At 51.9% G+C, this 19,452-nt stretch overlaps 1 protein-coding gene across 1 annotated transcript; it reads right to left on the reverse strand.

Annotated features, from left to right (window-relative positions):
• Positions 1-223: 223 nt before the first annotated feature.
• IL10 (interleukin 10) lies at positions 224-6,391 on the reverse strand. Its single transcript, XM_058855989.1, has 5 exons — positions 6,189-6,391; positions 4,861-4,923; positions 4,446-4,598; positions 1,932-1,997; positions 224-1,703 (listed from the first exon to the last, which is right to left on the reverse strand). Exons 1-5 carry the CDS (start codon positions 6,351-6,353, stop codon positions 1,611-1,613), a joined length of 540 nt encoding a protein of 179 aa, XP_058711972.1. The 5' UTR covers positions 6,354-6,391; the 3' UTR covers positions 224-1,610.
• Between the last annotated feature and the right edge of the window lie 13,061 nt (positions 6,392-19,452).

Consider the following 19,452-nt stretch of genomic DNA (forward strand, 5'->3'; position numbering starts at 1 on the left):
TTTCAAAGTCACCGAGCTCAGGCTTTCTCACTTCCCTGCTCGTTAACACCGGCAGCATCTCCCTGGTGGTCCTTCCCACCTGGATCTGTGGCCACCGGGCTCTTTCCCACCTGGATCTGTGGCCACCGGGCTGATTTACAGCTCCATCAACAAGAACAGCACAGAGCCTGGATTCATTAGAGAGTCTTTATTAGCAAAAATAAAGGATTTCTTTTCACACAGATAAAAAGGAGAAAGTTCACCCAGTGGCAGGAGCCGTGCTGATGTTGTCCTTGGCTCCAGGGCTCTCCTTGCTTCTCCCACAACATTGAAGGTGTTTGGAGGGAAAATTAAGCACAGAATTGGCTCAATGAGAGCTTAACGTGCCCTGGTAAGAAGATTAATTTAAGTTTTACAGTCTTTGGCTGCCCTTGAGCCTGAACTTTCAGCAGGAGGAGCAATCCATGGAGCAGCATTCCTGCCCTGCTCCGGAATATCCAATTCCCGTGCGGGCAGGCTGCCACCAGAAATGTCCACAAAGAATAAATCCCGTATAAATAACCTCCCCTCAGCTGGGACTTGCACAGCAAACACCAAACTGGCAGTGTTTCATCAGGTGGGGGCCCTTCCACTTCTAAATATTAGAAGTAAAAGCCTCTCTTGGGGTTGTGGCGTTTTCCTCTGGCTCAGTGTCCGCCGGGGTGAGGAGGAAGCTGAGCCCTAAAATCAGCCACTTTTAGGGCACAGAAGCTGCTCCTGCTGCTCGTGGGGATTAAAAATCCAACCCCAGCATCGGCAGTGCTGGGAGCAGCCCCGTGGATTTGAATGCAAATTACCCGAGCCACCTTAAAATGGTGGTTAATTAAATATCCTCTAACTCCTAAAAGAAAACCAAGAGCAGTAAAACAGTGAGTAAAACCCAATCAGAGACTGGGAAATAATAAGGTTAACTTCGGAAAGTGCAGAGTGGCTGACCCAGCAGCTCTGGTAGGCAGATACTGAGCAATATTTAAGTTCTATTAGAACCAAACATTTAATTCCTATAACTAATTTTTTTTTTTTAATTTAGTCTGGACTAATCTACAGGCTGAAGCCTAAATTGGAGTCAACCAAGCTGTTGCTGTGGTTTTTTTCTCCTCCTAAACACGAAACCACCAGATTGCATAAATAAATAGAGATATAGGATATGAGGAGAGGGTCATTTGCCTAAAATTAAATTTTGTTGAAGTCAGAGCTGGCCTTGCTCCTAATCAGGAGTGGAATTCACCGGGGATAAGCTCAGCTCATCGTCTGCCCTCCAGAAAAACGCTGCTTTGGGTGTTTTGAAGCTATGCATAAAATAACACTATGATAAACAATATTAAAATATTGAACAATAAATAATAATTTACAAGCTCATCACTCCTTTCTTCCAAACATACTGTAAACATCAACACTGAGGTATTAGAAGTAATAAATAATAAATTCAACTATTAAAAAAATAACTCTTAAATACAATATTGAGCTGGAAGTTATTAACCTGTAACTCTTGACCTGAACCTTGAGATAACTTAATTTGACCCTTGCAGACTAAAGTGATTTTTAAACAAGTCGCAGGATTTGGTGTGGAAAATGCAGACCCAGGGATGCTCTCATTTCCTTCTCTTCATTGTTAAATATTTCTCGATGTAGTTGATGAAGATGTCAAACTCTCCCATGGCCTTGTAGATTCCGTTCGTGTTCATCTGCAGGAGAAAGGGGGGTGTGCTCAGTGTGCCTGTCACAGACATGTGATGTACAAATCCTCCTCCCATGGACACCTCCAGCGTCTCTGCCCAATCCCCTGGCAATTCCAGAATTCCCACCCCTCCATCGGCACTCCCTGGATTCCTCTGCTGCAAGAATTTGGGTTATTAAAGTTTTTTTGGGTTCTGTCTCTGCCGTGCCGTGGCAGCCCCGGAGCGTGGCCTTACCCTGGTGAAGGTGTCCTTGATGTCCTTCATGCTCCTGCTCCTCTCCTCGCAGGTGAAGAATCTGTGCTGCAAAGGGACACGAGCGGCGGCCTCAGCCCCAGGGGTTCCTCCCCAGGGTGTGGTGGTGGCTGTCCCCTCCTCCTGTCCCTTGTGGCTGCTGCTCCCCCCTTCCCCTTCCCCTTCCCCCTGGGCGCAGCAATTCCAGATGTTCGCACCGTGCGCTCACGGACAGAGCCCGGAGTGAGCCCGGCTGGGCTCTCAGCCTGTCCCCAGCCCCGTGTCCCTGCTGCCAGTCCCTGGGGACAGCAGCTCCCCGTGCAGGACAGGGTTTGTCCCGTCTGCCAGTCCCTGGGGACAGCAGCTCCCTGTGCGGGACAGGGTTTGTCCCTGCTGCCAGTCCCTGGGGACAGCAGCTCCCAGTGTGTTACAGGGTTTGTCCCTGCTGCCGGTCCTTGGGGACAGCAGCTCCCCGTGCAGGACAGGGTTTGTCCCTGCTGCCAGTCCCTGGGGACAGCAGCTCCCCGTGCAGGACAGGGTTTGTCCTGTCTGCCAGTCCTTGGGGACAGCAGCTCCCTGTGTGGGACAGGGTTTGTCCCGTCTGCCGGTCCTTGGGACAGCAGCTCCCTGTGCGGGACAGGGTTTGTCCCGTCTGCCGGTCCCTGGGGACAGCAGCTCCCTGTGCAGGACAGGGTTTGTCCCGTCTGCCGGTCCCTGGGGACAGCAGCTCCCTGTGCAGGACAGGGTTTGTCCCGTCTGCCGGTCCCTGGGGACAGCAGCTCCCTGTGCAGGACAGGGTTTGTCCCATCTGCCAGTCCCTGGGGACAGCAGCTCCCTGTGCGGGACAGGGTTTGTCCCTGCTGCCAGTCCCTGGGGACAGCAGCTCCCTGTGTGGGACAGGGTTTGTCCCGTCTGCCGGTCCCTGGGGACAGCAGCTCCCTGTGCAGGACAGGGTTTGTCCCGTCTGCCGGTCCCTGGGGACAGCAGCTCCCTGTGCAGGACAGGGTTTGTCCCGTCTGCCAGTCCCTGGGGACAGCAGCTCCCTGTGCGGGACAGGGTTTGTCCCGTCTGCCGGTCCCTGGGGACAGCAGCTCCCTGTGCAGGAGGTCACTGTGCATTGTGCAGGACAGGGTTTGTCCCTGCTGCCTGCAGTGCTGGGCTCACGGCCAGGTGAGGCTTCAGCAGCTCCAGCATCCAGGTGAGGGACAGGTCCCCTCGTGCCTCCCTTTGTGTCTGCAGGGATGGCTGCCCGCAGCGCTCCTGCACCATCAGCCCTCAACCGATGTGAGCACAAAGCCTGTCCTGGAGCGCCCTGCCTGCATCCCTGCATCCCAGAAACCCTGCATCCCTAATCCCTGCATCCCAGAAACCCTGCATCCCTAATCCCTGCATCCCAGAAACCCTGCATCCCTAATCCCTGCATCCCAGAAACCCTGAAACCCTGCATCCCTAATCCCTGCATCTCTGCATCCCAGAAACCCTGCATCCCTAATCCCTGCATCCCTGCATCCCAAAAACCCTGCATCTCTGCATCCCTGAACCGATGTGAGCACAAAGCCTGTCCTGGAGCACCCTGCCTGCATCCCTGCATCCCTAATCCCTGCATCCCTAATCCCTGCATCCCAGAAACCCTGCACCCCTAATCCCTGCATCCCAGAAACCCTGCATCCCTAATCCCTGCATCCCAGAAACCCTGAAACCCTGCATCCCTAATCCCTGCATCCCTGCATCCCAGAAACCCTGCATCCCTGCATCCCTGAACCGATGTGAGCACAAAGCCTATCCTGGAGCGCCCTGCCTGCATCCCTGCATCCCTAATCCCTGCATCCCTGCATCCCTGCATCCCTGAACCGATGTGAGCACAAAAACTGTCCTGGAGCACCCTGCCTGCAGCCCTGCAGCCTTGCAGCTCTGCATCCCTGCATCCCTGAAACCCTGAAACCCTGCATCCCTAATCTCTGCATCCCTGAAACCCTTCAGCCTTGCAGCCCTGAAACCCTGCAGCCCTGCATCCCTGCACCGATGTGAGCACAAACCTTGTCCTGGAGTGCCCTGCCTGCATTCCTGCATCCCTGCATCCCTGCACTCCTGCATCCCTGCACTCCTGCATCCCTGCACCTCCACATCCCTAATCCCTGCATCCCTAATCCCTTCATCCCTGCATTCCTGCATCACTCCATCCCTGCATCCCTGGATCCCTGCATTCCTGCATCCCTGCATCCCTGCATTCCTGCATCCCTGCATCCCTCCATCCCTGCATCCCTGCATCCCTGCATCCCTGCATCCCTAATCCCTGCATCCCTGCACTCCTGCATCCCTGCATCCCTCCATCCCTGCATCCCTGCATTCCTGCATCACTCCATCCCTCCATCCCTGCATCCCTCCATCCCTGCATTCCTGCATCACTCCATCCCTCCATCCCTGCTCCTCCTCCCCAGCCATCCCCCATCCCTGCGCTGCTCCCGGGCACGCTCTGCCCGCCCCGGCCGTGTCCCCGCTCCGCTGAGCCCCACTCACACAGCGCCTCATGGTGGCTCTCAGGCTCAGCAGGAGGTTGCCCAGGTCGCCCATGCTCTGCTGGTGCTGAGCGCTGATCCTCATGGCGCTGGGCAGCACCTCCTCCATGTAGAACCCCATCATCTCCGACACCGACTGGCAGCCGAGGCTCCCCTGGGGGACAGGAGCGGGGACCCGGTTGGGGACGGCCACCAGCAGCGGCCGTGGGCTTGTACAGAGCGGAACCGGGCGTGGGAGCCGCGCTGGCCACGGGGCAACCTCGTGCGAGCCCCGGCACGGCCACACGTGTCCCTGCAGGGTGGCACAGCCAGCCTGGGTGACAGTAGCACATGTCCCCAGCCCGCTCCCCTTCTCAGGAAACGCCCGCCCGAGGATGGGGAAGGAGGAGGAACTCGCAAGGGAATGAGATTCTTACCTTGAATTCCTCCAGCAGGTCAGAGCTGAGCAGTTGCATGCTGAGGTCGTCATCTTTTGATTGCTGGGGGAGGATGGAATTGAAAAATGAGTTTTTTCAGGCAGCTCTTTCCATTTGCTTTAATAAATGATCCTTCCCTTGTTTGCATTTAGGGTCTCCCTGCAGCAAAGGGCACCAGTGCAGGTGTGAGCAGAGCACACCGGGCAGAGGAATCACTCTGCTCAGCACGAGGGCTGTTAGGTCAGGCCAGCAAGAAAATGAAATCACAACCTTCAGTGCCATTGAATTTATTAATGTGAAACTCCTCGGGCTGAGCTGGAGCCGCTTGCTCTCCCCGGGGCTGTCTGAGGCTGCTGCTGCAGGCAGCAGAGCTCTCCAGAGAGGTGTCAGAGTCCTGGCAGCCCCCGGGAGCCACCCCAGCCTCTCTGCCAGGGCAGGAGGGATCATTCCCCCGCTTTGGTTACCCCTGGAAGTCTCCTGTTGATGGGAAAAGGGGAGTTTGTTCTCGTGGTGCCTCTGTTGCACCAGCTGCAGTGGGGTGAGGTGGGCTGGCACCACCCAAAGCATGCAAGGATTAAAAGCTGTCCTGAGAGGTTTAAAATATTCTTTCCCAACATTATCTTGGAGATTCACAGCCAGCTCTACATCTAAAATCTTGCCTGCCTTCATTTTTATGACAAATACAAGCCATGACATTATCTTGAGATTTAATCTGGAGAATTACCTTGTTTTATTGCTAAAACACATTGGCATGGAGTAAAACAATAACAGGGAGGTGACCAAGCACCTCTGTGAGCGCTGATGCCAAGGCAGAGGCTCTGAGAGCATCAGGAGCCCTGAGGTTCCCGTGGTGCAGAGCAGGGACCTTACACAGGCACCTGCAGCTGTTCAGTGCCTGCTCTGCTCCCCCGCTCATAAAACACCCTGGGCAGGTTTTGTGCTTCTTCCAGATGAAAAAAAGCTGTAGCAAAAGATTTCCCTTTTCACCTGGAACTGACCTCAGCAGGGCTGGACCTTGCTGCTCTGAAGAAAAAACAATTTCCTTCCTATTAATTCAGTGATTACCTCGGTTTGCAACGCTTTGGGGGAAGCTTGGTTAGAAAGCTTTGCAGAGGTTCATTATGAAATCTCGAGTTCATTGTCATTAAAACTAGGAAGAAAAGCCTGGCGGATTTTCTCTCAGTGAGCAGCAAAACCGAGCTGCTCTCGCTCACCCGAAACCCAACGCAGCCAAATCATCTCTGCTGGGAGGAAGCTCTTCCCCCTCCTCCAGATCCCAGAGCTCTGCAAGAAAGGCAGAACGAGAGGACAAAACGAATGATACTTACAAAATAATCCTTAATTTCCTCAAACTTGACCCTCAGCTCTCTGAGCCTGGCGGGCAGGAGCTCGGGGAAGTGGAGGCAGGAGGGCTGGGCGCGGGTGGGAGCGGTGCCCAGCAGCAGCAGCAGCAGCAGGATGGGCACGGCTGTGCCCCTGGAGCAGATCCTCATTCTGTGGCCAAGGGCTGCTCCCCTCTGCTGCAGCTCTGGGCTGGATCCCACAGGAGGGTACAAAGCAGATCTGCAGCTTTCACCTTGATGGAGCCCCTCATTTATACTCTCAAAACATCACTCCATTTCCTCTCCCCATTTCCTGACGAGCAATATTGGGGTTTTAAGTCATTCATTAAGCCCAAATGTCATTCGGGTTCCCGTCAACTTGGGTTTCCTGTTCTTTGACCCCCCTCCTCTCCTCACACCCCATCAATTTTTTGTGCTTAGACTCTGCATTTTTTATTTTTACATTTCTTGTTTCTTGTAAATTTAGCTGTGGCTGAGGAGGAAAGCTGCAGAGATACATGAAGAAGCCAAGGTGCTGCTTGAGGTTGCTTTATTCTAACAGTTCCATCTTTTATTTTTAGATAAATGTTGTATGATTAGGGGGAAAAAAAAAAAAAGTGTTGCTACTTTTAAATCTCAGTATCAAACCTGTAGAGAGCATCACTCAGCGGAATTGCTTTTCATGATCTGTACAAATTCTCTGTCTCTTCTTTGGCATTCTAATCTGCAAACACTCATCATCTGAAATCTTCATTTTTAATTCATTTGGGTTTTTTTTTTCCAGTTAATGCACATGTCAGCTGAAGCCAATGTGAATTTTCACTGCTCAGCAAGCTCAGTTTGTGCTCCCAAATATCAGCTGGATGCCAAGGGGATCAGTGGATCCCAGCTGGAAGATTCCAGCCCTGCTCTGGTCCCTTGTGGATCCTCCAGGGCAGGATCAGGATTTCTCCCACTATTTGGATGCCTGATGTTAAAGTGCACAATCAGGTCAAGAAAATTCAGTTTCCAGGCTTTTAAATCTTAGTTTGTTTCCTAGAAATGGACAGCAGCCCCATCCAAGCAGCAGCATGTCCTGTCTTATTGTCCCAGCTCTGATAAAAGTGTCCCTTTGGAGCCACAGAGAATTCCTGTGACGTCTCCTGATTTTCCGTTTCCCTCTCTTTTCTCCTCTCTTTCTGTATCTATTTCAGCCCACGTCCCCTGCTTCCTTGGGATAAAGATTTCACTTCTTTATTCAGGAATTTGGTATCCAAGAAAGTGAGAGGGGAGATAAATTTAGATTTTCTGAAATCAGGATGTTTTCTTTGAAATCCGTCATGTTATTTTAAAAGAGCTCGTTCTGCCCAGTAGGGAAGCCTTCCTCCATTAGGGAACAAATCCCTTAAATTCTTGTCTCCTTCATCACACTGATCTTCTTTCAAGTTGAATTTGTGAACCTCTGAGAGGGAATTTATTGCTGGCAAAAAAAAAACAGCTGGGAAAATGCAAAGTATTGTTTGTTCCTGCATACTGAGAGAGAGATTTTCACTTTATTTTTAGGAGCAGGAGAGAGGAATGTTTGGCATGCACATGTGTAAGAGCAAAGGGGATGAAACATCAGCAACTGGAGAGTCTGAGGTAGGGAAAGTGTGGGATTTTGTGATTTATTTTCCCTTTTTTTCTGTTGGCATTGCCTCTTCCAGAGGAGATGGGGAAGCTGCTGCCGGGGAATCATTGCAGGGACATCAGTGCAGCTGAATCATGGCCTGAGTCACATTTTTGGTGGCCCATTTTTGTTCCCCTTGCCATGGGGTTTCTCCCCTTGACTGTCAGCAGCATCCATCTGAAAGGAGAAGGGCAGGAAGCTCGGACAAAATCTGTCTTAAACTCAATTTCCACAGGCAGGATCCCACCTTTCCCTGGCATCCCACACAGGGAAATGTTTTTGCTTCATTTGAACCTGCCAGGGGTCAATAAATCTTTAGTGCCAGGACCTGGATGGCTGCTGGAGCTTCATCAAGGCATGGGAGCTGATGTGTGAGGTTGGTTTTTGTGATCCTGGATCCTCAAATCCTGGAGCTGATCCCGTTCCCTGCAGGGCAGGAGGCAGCCCCAGGCTCTCCCCTGCAGTGCTGAGGCTCTGCTGTGGCTTTAGGAGCTGGTGTTTTTATGGGATAGGTGGCAGAGGGGCTTTGAACAGAACAGGATGACCAGAGAGAAGAGACCTTGGAGATCATCGAGTCCAACCCGGCCCCAACACCTCAATTAACCACGGCACCAAGTGCCACATCCAATCCTTCTTTAACCACATCCAGGGATGGTGACTCCACCACCTCCCTGGGCAGACCATTCCAGCAATTTATCACTTTTTCAGTAAAAACCTTCAGCCCAACATCCACCCTGGGGGAAATACCCTGGAAACAGCAGGAGATGGAGCAGCCCCACGGCGTTGGAAGCCTCCTTCCACCCTGCCCATGAGCTGAGCGCTCATTTCCAACCTTCTCATCTTTGGAGCCGCCCTGGCTCTCCATGAGGTCACATCTGACATCCCGAGCGTGCCTGGCCGCTCTGGCTCTTGTGCAATTGCCTCCAGCCCGCTGTGGAAGCCCAGGCTGTGTTTTGGGGCTGGCAGCAGCGTCAGGCAGCCGTGCCCGTTCCGCAGAGGAAACTCTGGCGTGCGCAGGGCGATTCTCTGCTGTGTTTACCTGCGTTTCCTCTGCCTCGTCAGAGATCTTGACGGTGCAGTTTCGCTGTGACTCAGCCGTGCTGAGCGCTGTGGAAAGGCGGTGGCTGCGCTACTACACCGAGCTTCATGAATGAAGAAAACACCTTTTCCTAAAGAGTGTCCGGGGGCCGTGGGTGTAGCGCTGAACCTTCAGGAAACAGCTTTTGTCTTTGCCAAGAAGATCTCTTCAGGAAGGAGAACGTGTTACTTGTCGCTCTGTTAGGAACGGCGAGAAGAACGACACAGACTCTCTTAGGAATCGATCAGGAGAATTTCTCTCTGGTTTATTACCTCAGCTCTTTTTTATAGACTGATAGGTGAAAAGTACAGAAAAGAAACTCTTATTGGTTAGTAAACTAACACATCACCATCATTGGTCAGTGGGGTTCACCACCCCTCGACCTTCTCTTGCTAGAAAACAAGGAACAGACAAACAGCACCTGCCAGGCTGTTCTCTATCTCTGAGGATTGTTTTAATTCCTCCTTATGAATTCCCAGGCCACTTTCCCAGGCAAGACTGAGAAAGCTGTGTGGCCTGCAATTTCCACAGGCACTGTGCTCTCTATTTCAGAGTTAGCATCCATAGTTACTCAAAAGCCATTTGTGTGCTTTTACCCCACTCCCACCAACTTCTGAGAGTGGCAGGTTCACAAGAACCAGCGGGGCAGCAAACGCTGCTTCTGCACTAAAACAGAGGCCAGTGGGCAAACGCCTTCTCCCAGAATGTGCCATGGGGAAAGGTTGGTCCTGGACACAGTCCTGGCCAGGGTTTGGGGCTGGATGTCCTCAGGGTCCCATCATTGGAGCAGGGTGGCAGCTCACCCTGATAATTGAAGGGGTTTTTCTTCTCTTGGCAAGGTTTGATGTCACCAATTATTACTTTTCTATTTTGCTTTCTTGGTCTCTGCATTGCTTTTGGACAGAGGGACATTGTGCAGCATCATCCCTGGGGGGGTTTCACCATCCCTGGAGGGGTTTCATCATCCCTGGGGGGGTTTCACCATCCCTGAAGGGGTTTCACCATCCCTGCAGGGGTTTCACCATCCCTGGAGGTGTCCAAGGAACACCTGGACATGGCACTCAGTGTTCTCCTCTGGTGACAAGGCTGGGATCAGTCACAGGTTGGACTCAATGACCTCAGAGGTCGTTTCCAGCCTCAGTGATCTGTGATTTTCTTCACTATCTATTCTAGACATAACTTGGAGGATCCCCTGCATTTCCAGGCTGTCACAGTGGCGTTGTTCTTTCTTTCCTTTTCAGAAATTCCCCATTTCTCATCCCTCCAGATCCGGACGATCTGCTGCCGGTGACGCTTGTGGGGGAAGTAGGGACTTGGTGGCCTTTCCTTCACCCCATGTTTGATGGCATTGCTCTCTCAGCAGCCCAGTGCTGATGACTAACAGTTCCTGGTCAAGCACCAAGTGCTCTGCTTTGTGTTTTTTTCAAGAATTTTTCCAGCTGGCGAGGCGTGACCTCGGATATTTCACATGTGGGAACGTGGCCGGAACGCGCGGCGTGACTCGCGCCGACCTCAACAGATAAATCCCAAATTGCTCTGTGGAAATTTAACCAATATCACCGGTTTATCATGTCCAGAGATGGGTTATTAGTCATGAATTGGTGTCATTGGGAATTTGATGTGACTTCTAATGTGACACAGAGTGAGAGTTACATAAGTTCTTAGAAGGTCCAGAACTTCCACGTGATGTAAATGAAGTTGGAACTGTCTGGAATTGCCACATGAAAGAATCTGGTGATGGAGACTCCTTCCCCTCTGCAGATTCGGTTTTGGTGACTAACTTAACTGAGAAATATTTGCACATTTTAATGGCACACAAACCTACATAAACCTCCCAATATCTGCAATTCTGTTGCAGCCCAAGGCAGAGATTGAATAATATTCAAATTTAATGACCCTCCTGGAATTCCAGGGCGCCCTCTGCCAACCTAGAAGAGCCAGCTGTGCTTAATTCCCTATTTTCCACATGTTTTACCATTTTAAACCTCTCTCTGAGGCGTGTGAGGAGTTGTGGGTGAGGTCAGTGATCATCCACATGGGGCTTTTCCCACTCCACAGAGCAAACAGAGGAGTAAAATGTTGTTGTATTGTCATCTCTTTCATTCTCCCCTGAAATCAGTGATTGGCAGGAATTTTATGAGGCTCACAGCACTGTTCTTAGAGAAACCTGCAGGATCTTGGCACTGGTGTCTCAGGACTGGGGACTCTGCACTCCCCAAGTGAGGTTTCCTCAGTGAGTTTCTTTGCAGACGACTAAAAAGTGTAAAAGCTTGCCACAAACCCCCTGAATATATAATCCATTGCCCCAAATATCACTTTCACTGCCTTTTTTGGGTTTTTTCTGAGCCTTCTGCAGAAGAAATTTTGGGCATCTCCTGCCCTGAGCAGCTCATTGCACAAGGGCTGCTTGGAGGAGTTTCTTTTTTCTAGTTCTGATATTACTTAGGGGTGGGGATGAAATGTGTGGATCTTTTGGATTGACTTTGTCATGATTTATCACCAAAACTCTGACCAATAACACAAACCCAGCCTATTTATAGTGCTGAGGGGTCATAAGACAGAAACTCTTTATCAGGGTTTGAGAAATCAAAGAAGGCCAAGCCACTGCTCGGAATCTCCGCGTGACCCCGGGGTGAATTTCAGAGCTTCACTCCCTTTCCACAGCAGCACCAGCCCCTGTGGCCAGCAGTGGTCTGGCAACTCCCACCGTGGACTTTTGGGGTGGTTTTTGTGCAGGGTTTGGAAATCCTGGGTTTTCTTTGCCACCCCAACCAAGCGCAGCTGGGGATGGGGATGGTGGCTCATCCTCGGAGCTCTGCTGCAGCATCCTCGGTGCTGCCAGGGGATTTTCCACATGCTTCCTCTGTGTCTTTCTGCTCCAAAAGCTTTGCTGTGCTTTTTTGATTAAAAAATGATCCACCAAATGAGCTTTTCAGAGGCTTTTAAAAGTATTCATCACCCCCTTCTGTTTTCTGTTTTGTTTTGGTTTTTTACAGAGGGAACAGTTGATCCAACCTCCTTCTCCTGACTTAATATGGAGACCCCAAGAAAAAAATCATGGAATTATGGAGTGAGTTGGAAAGGGCTGTAAAGATCATTTATTTCCAACCCCCTGCCATGGGGGCAGAAGTTGAGTTATAAAAGGAGCAGAGTTCAATTGAAATCCTGCTGCTCCCCATGGGGGCTCAGGTTTTCAGCTCCACTCCTGCTCAGAACTGCTCTCCTCCAGCTTCTTCAACAATTTCCCTGGGATTTACCATTCTGAGGAAGATTTACTTCATTAACAGCACCAGGCATTTGTGTCTCTGTTTGTTTACTGCTCTCCCTGTCGCTTTTGAGGACTGTAACTAGGAAGTGGAAGATGAAGTTGAGTGGTGGAAAACCCCTCTCACTGTTTAAAAATAAGAAGACATTAAAAAAAAAAAAAAAAAAAAAAGAAGAAAAAAGGTGATCTGAAGCAAACTTCCTCTGCTGTCGGGAAAGGAGGGATGGGAACTTCATCCTCACTCCTCAGCAGCATCCAGCAGTGTCTGCTGAAAATACAAAGTGAAATGAAGAGCTCACAATGCCCCTGATTGATGTTGATGGCTAAAAGGGGTTGTGCAGGGAGGAAATGCTTTGCATTTTCCAGAGCCTTCAGTGTCCTCCGAGGTCAGGGGACAGAAGGCCAAGCTGGTGCTCCTCATGTGTGCCAGGATCAGGCAGAGCTATCCAGGGGAATTGGAGAAGCTTCTGGAAAAATCAACCTTGCAGCAGAACATGATTTTTCAGGAATTTACACCTAGAGGAAAACAAACAATGCCAGATTTTCCTGGTTTTTCCCCTTCCCACAGGACAAGCTATCAAATAAGGCAGGAATTGGTGGAGCCCAGTGGCTGTGCCAGCCTTCCCCACCCATTCCTGAGTGCCCATCTCTGTGCCCTGGGGCCAGAACTCGCCAGGCTCACGTGCATCCATCCCGAAACCAGCCTTGGCTCCTCAGGGTTGTGAAATTGAGATGGGCAATATAAACCCAAAACCGAAACCCGGCGCCGCGAGCCGGTTGCGTACAAAGCCAACAGCGAATTTACTGAAACACAGCTTTCAGTTTTGGTGAAAGCTGAACCTGGCTGGCTATTGGAGTGATTCATTTGCTCCCTGGATCATTCAAAACTGGAGCTGATAGCAGCCAGCTCTCAGTTTCTCCTTTATTGGGTGTCATTTATTGCCTGCACTGTCAGCACGTTTCACCCTCGGGATAAACCCAGGGGCTGCGTGGGACTGGCAGATCCATTGGCTGCTCCAGACACGGCCCAAGCCTGGTTTTCCATCAAAAGAAACTTTTGGGAATATGGTTTAGGGGTGGTTATGGAGGTTCTGTGGTTGGTTTTGGACTAGGTGATCTCAAAAGTCTCCTCCAGCCCGGGTGATTCTGCGTTTCTGTGAAATGCTCCGTGTGACTTTCGCTGTCACAGCACTTTGAGCTCTCCAGAAATAAGGATGGGAGGAAGAGGAGAGCTGGGGATGGTTTGGGAACCCCAGCAGACCCTGGCCCAGAGCCCACAGCTGCTCCCAGCAGTGTTGGTGCTGCTGGTGGCACCGCTCTTGGAATGTGATGGATGATTCCCTCCCCTTTTGGGGCAGCTCCTGAGCTGTTGCAGTTTGGGGATGAAAATTTCCCAAGGGCAAATTGAATTCCCCAGTTGGTCCCTGAACTGGGCAGGGGTGAGCTGGGCTCCTGTGGGGTGGGCCATGGCATCACAGAGAGCATGAAGAGCCTGGGTTTGGGCACAGGGGAACTTTGGGTGGACTCCCATGGACACAGAGGTGGCAGCTGAAACCCAAGTGCTGGATAGTTGAAAAAATAAAAAAAAAGCTTTTTGAGCTGAATGATTTAACTCTAAAAGCCTGAAATATGCATTTCCCTGTGGGGAAGATGCCATTTATGATAACCAAAATATGAGTTCACATTTTGCCAGAGCAGGGGAAACAATTATCTAACCTTCCACACCCCCCACCTTGGTGACTTAAATGCATTTTCTGCAGAACATCTGTTGATGCTCGAGATCCTCCACCACGCTTTTCCTCTTCCTCAAAGATGAGTCTCAGAAGAGGAGGGGGAAAAAAAAGACAATTTCCTTTTATTTATTTATTTTATTTTATTTTTTTACGATTTCTTTCCCCTTTCAGGGTGAAATCCTGTCTCAGCAGCAGCAGCAGCAGTGTCATCGGTGAGTCACAGGGAAAGTGTCACATCTGGGCTGGGCAGGAGCTGGCACAGGTGGTGGCACTGCTGGCACATGTCCCTGAGCTGGCCAAGGACAGGGGGAGCCCAGGGCCACCCCCAGCATGGGGGTGATGCTCCCTGGGGGACGTGGCACTGTCCCCTTCCTGCTGCACCTGGGGACACCCTGGGCTGGGCTCTTGGTGTCTGACAGTGGCAGGAGGAGCCCCAGAGGGACAACCATGGCTGATGCAATAAATCAGGAGGATTCAGGCATTGTCTTGGGGTGAGGGACATTTCCTTGGGGTGAGGGACATGATCTTGGGGTGAGGGACATTGTCTTGGGGTGAGGGACATTGTCTTGGGATGAGGGACATTGTCTTGGGGTGAGGGACATTTCCTTGGGGTGAGGGACATGGTCTTGGAGTGAGGGACATGATCTTGGGGTGAGGGACATTGTCTTGGGGTGAGGGACATTTCCTTGGGGTGAGGGAAATTGTTTTGGAGCAAGGGACATTTCCTTGGGGTGAGGGACATTGTCTTGGGGTGAGGGACATTGTCTTGGGGTGAGGGACATTGTCTTGGGGTGAGGGACATTGTCTTGGGGTGAGGGATATGATCTTGGGGTGAGGGACATTGTCTTGGGGTGAGGGATGCCCGTCCCAGGCTCTCCAAAGGTCCCTGAGCCCCCCAGAGCTGGGAAAGGAGCTCTGCCCATCCTAAAGCTGCCGAGAGTCCTGGCTGCTGTGAACCTCTCAGGAAGAGTCCCGGGAAGCAGCTGAACTTTTGCTCTGGATGTCTCTTGGAGCTTGGCTGAATAAAAATCGCATTTCCCCAAGCCGAGCCACGCTCAGCCTGTTGCTCCCTACGAGGCAGCAGCAGCAGCCAGTGTTTGATTTTCAGAATTATTCGAGTGGTTGTGGTTCGAAACGTGACTGGGGAGAGGGTACACGATGTGCCTCTCCGGCAGCACCTCCTCACTCAGTGTTTTCTGACTCATTTGTCGAGCTTACCGAGAAAAACAATTTTTTTTCTTTTTTACTTCTGTCAGCAGCACTGCAGAGCTGGGGCTGGGCGAGGGCTGGAGCTGGCCCTGGCCAGGCTTTGTGCCCATAATGAGCTGCACTAATTAAGAGAGAGAAGAACAGTCTGGGTGTGAGGGCTGGCAGAGGATGTCTCCATGACAGAGAGTGCCAAGCTCATGGCACCAGGGGTGGCACCTGGAGGGTGCTGCTGTCCGTGCCCGGGCTCAGGAGGATGCTGCCAGGTTAGCGCTCATTCAAACGAGGTTTTGGTTCTGGATTGGAGGGACAGTGATTTCTTTGCAATTAAATATTGGTTTTTAAGGGGCTGAGAACTGTGTTTCACCTTTCCATTGAAGCCCAGCTACGCAGAGGGCAGGGCTGGCTCACAAATTACATCGCTTCAGGTGTCAAAGAAATTACTCCAGTGCAAAAAAAACAGGCAGAAACATTTTCTTCTGCTGCTGAAAACAGAATTACAACTCTGTGATGGGTTTTGGTGAGCTACAGCATTATCAGGGCAGGTATAACACCCCACAATCATTTTTGTTTCACATGGCTGAGTTGGTTTTTGCAGCTCTTTTCCTGAAGGAGATCAGGAAGGGTTCCTGAGCCCAGATATTGTTGCTGGATGTTGTTATTAAAGCTCAATTCCTCCTTTATGAAAATTTCTGGGAGCGTTTCTCTCACTCACGTTCTCTGGCTCTGGGGACCTGAGAAAAACCATTATCAGGCTCATATCTGAAATGATGGTTTGCCTAAAGCTGCTGTGAAATAGGGGCGATGACAAAGAATGTCAGACCAAGGCTGGGCTGTCGAGTGTTATCAGAACTTCTTAGAGTGCAAAAAATGCCTTGAAAGGCACTATTGAAACTGCCTTATCACCCTGAGACACTTTACTGGAAACCTGATGTTAAACGTGATCTGGGACCAGCCCTCGAGATCGGGGAGCCTTGGGATCAGAACAGCTCGATGACAATTCCTTTAAGGATTTTTGGGGGTGTTTTTGGGATGAACTGAATTCTTTGCAATGAATTATTAACGGAGCTGGGTGAGGGCTGCAGGAACTCCCAGTAACACCAGTGGGGTGCACAGGGGATGGGGCAGGGCTGAGTTTCTCAACAGCCGGGGCTGAGTCAGTGTCTCATCTCCTTCCAGTGCCTGGTCCCTGTCACGCTCCCGGGCTCTCCAGGACGGTGTCCTGGGTTAGTCCTGGGTTAGTCCTGGGTTAGTCCTGGGTTAGTCCTGGGTTAGTCCTGGGTTAGTCCTGGGTTAGTCACAGCCCCAAGCCCCGTGCCTGGTGTTTTCTGCCGCCCCGGAGATGTTTTGTCACTGAGCATCATCGCATGCTCCGAGCGGCTCCTTCCTCCCATCGGCATTTCCCAGCTGCTCTGGGGATGTTCCCTCTCATCCCTTCCGTGCCTGTGTGCTCGCCACGGCATTGATTGAGAAATCAATCATTTCTCAGCTAAGCGAATGGCACCCAGGGCTGAGTTTTAATTCCTGAGCTGGCTCACAACCCCTCCCTGCTGCCTTTGCTCGTGGTTTGGGCTGTCAGTACCCTCAGAGCGCCCTGTCACAACGTGCCTGCCATAAAATCCCGAGGGAGGAGCCCTTTCCCGTTAGCTGGAAGTGCTGCTGGGGAGAGGAGCTTTCCCTGCCCCATTCCCGGTGCTGCAGTGCCCCAAAGGTTTAATTCTGCCCGGAGCACCTGCGGGAATCGCTTCCCATTTCACTGAGCTCATCTGCAGCTGGGTCACAGTGCTGGCTTCCAGAAATCCCTGCTCCTTCTTTCCCTCTTCCTTCCCAGAGTGAAAGAGGGATGATTTGCTGTTTTATTGAGGGTGTTTTCATGCTGCTGGAGCTGGCAGGTTGGTGACAGCCTGGGGAAAGCCACGCTGGGGTGATTTGCTTCCATCTGGGTTTGCTCCAACACGTGCTGATGGCTTTAAACGGCCAGAGGGCAGGGACAGATGGGATTTTGGAAAGAAATCCTTCCCTGGGAGGGTGGTGAGGCCTTGGCACAGAGTGCCCAGAGAAGCTGTGGCTGTCCCTGGGTCCCTGGAAGTGCCCAAGGCCGAGCTGGACAGGGCTTGGAGCAGCCTGGGATGGTGGAAGGTGTCCCTAGGTGAGGTCCATCCCAACCCAAACCTTTCTGGGAACCTGCTGTTTCCACCCTGCTCTGAAATGAGGGGCTTTTGGCCACCCCCCATGTCCAGCACTTGGGGTTCTCCATCACCACCACTTCACAGACAGTAAAACCCCAGCATGAAAATCTCTCCAGGCTCTCCCCCACCCCAATGGGGTTTTCCTCCTCCTTGCCCCTGTGCTGGGGGTCCTGCTGTTTCTTTTGACAGGACAGAGAGGCTGAGGGAAACATGCAGAGATCTGTCCAAGGCCCTGGGCCCCAATAATCCAACATTTCCCTCCTGTTCCTGTATCATCCCAGCATGTCTCCTCCACCTCTCCCACAGCCACATCTCTTCCTTGCCTTCTGGCACTTGGCTGACCCATCCTGGGCGTCAGTTCAGTTACCAAAAGGAAAAGAAAACAGAAAGAAAGAAATCCTTTCATGTCATCTTCCATTTACATAATGAAGTAAGAACTCACTGCCTCTTCCCTTGTTTCCTCACCCGGGCTGGGTGTGCACAGGGCTCCCAGGAATGCTGCTACTTCCTCTGCTTCCAGTGAAATTTCTGCTGCAATTCTAGGCAGCAGCTGGGATTTGGGGGAGGGAGGTGGGGATTAACAGCCCTGTTCTGTCCCAGATCCCTCCAAAACCTCAGCCAGGGCAAATCCAACCATCTGTAGCCTGGGCTCTGCCCTCTGGCTGATTTCCAGCAGGCTGAGGCACAGTGGGCACATCTGGGGCAGTTCCAGTAACCCTGTGTGCAACACCCTGACTAGCCTGGGCAGAAAATCCATTTGCCTAGTCCTCCCCTGGTGACAGATCTCTGCTCAAGACTGAGCTTGGTTATCTATAAATTCATTAGTCACCCAGCAGATCCGTGCAGGACAGCCCTGGCCCACAGGCACAGGGTAACCTGCATTGCAACAGGGGCACGCTGGGGCTGCTGCTCCCGGCAGGAACCCGCTCCAGAGGCAGCCTCTGGCATTAGAGGGGTGACTCTGCCACCCCCAGTGCCCTCTAAGTCCAGCTGTCCATCCCTCCTGCTCACAGAAACTCCAGGGGGTTTATTCAGCTGTACATTTTTGTTTGTAGACTGAATGAAGCTCTCTCCAAAAGGGCTCCAGAAATATCCAAACCAACCTCAGAGCCAACAGCACAGAGGTCCAGGGTTTGCAGCAGTGCTGCCACATCCCCATGTGCCCCAGCTGACAAATCTTGGTTCCCTGGGGCTGAAATGCTGCGAGGAGAATGTGGCTGCTCCTTGGCTGCACCAGTTTTGCTCTGCAGGGAAAGCTTGTGGTGGGATGGTCACCGATGTCACTGGCCTGGGGGACTTGGGAAGGTGTCAGTGACATTTCTGTCCTTCTGCAGGGTGACAGATTCGGGCTGTGAACAATCATCACCTGAATCACCTCTGAGCCTGGGAAACAGGGTGGGAGCTGTGTCCTCCAAAGCCCCTGACCTCGCGTTCCTGTGCATCTCCAACACCAGGAACACTGGATGGAGAAGTGTCCAGGGACACTGGGTGGAAAAGTGTCCTCCAGGGACACTGGATGGAGAAGTGTCCAGGGACACTGGATGGAGAAGTGTCCTCCAGGGACACTGGATGGAGAAGTGTCCTCCAGGGACACTGGATGGAGAAGTGTCCAGGGACACTGGATGGAGAAGTGTCCAGGGACACTGGATGGAGAAGTGTCCTCCAGGGACACTGGATGGAGAAGTGTCCTCCAGGGACACTGGATGGAGAAGTGTCCAGGGACACTGGACGGAGAAGTGTCCAGGAACTGAGGAGATTTGGAACAGCATTCCCTGAACCTGGTAGTAGAATCCTTTCATCTGGGACCAGGATTCCCTGAAAGTGGCAGGGGAAGGCCCCTTGTGCCAGGACAATGATGGAGAAAACCCTGGCCTTGAGTTTCACCACTCCTACAGGATCCATTGCCAGAAGTTCTGGGGAGCTGGGACCCCCGTGGGGTGATGCCACTGAGATTCCCACATCCCAACACCTCTGTGAGGAGCTGGGAACGGCCCCTCTCCAGGAGGGGATTGCCAGCATTGCTCCATGTTGGGTGTTTTGGGGATGTGATCCCCAGGATGCTCCCTGCTTTGGGTCACATCCCTTTTCCCAAAAGGAAAGCCACGCAGTGATGCCAAGAGCTCCCGCCTCCGTAGGTGAGGGAAACACCCA

The sequence above is a fragment of the Poecile atricapillus genome, chromosome 23 (assembly GCF_030490865.1).
Source record: "Poecile atricapillus isolate bPoeAtr1 chromosome 23, bPoeAtr1.hap1, whole genome shotgun sequence".
Lineage (NCBI taxonomy): Eukaryota > Metazoa > Chordata > Aves > Passeriformes > Paridae > Poecile > Poecile atricapillus.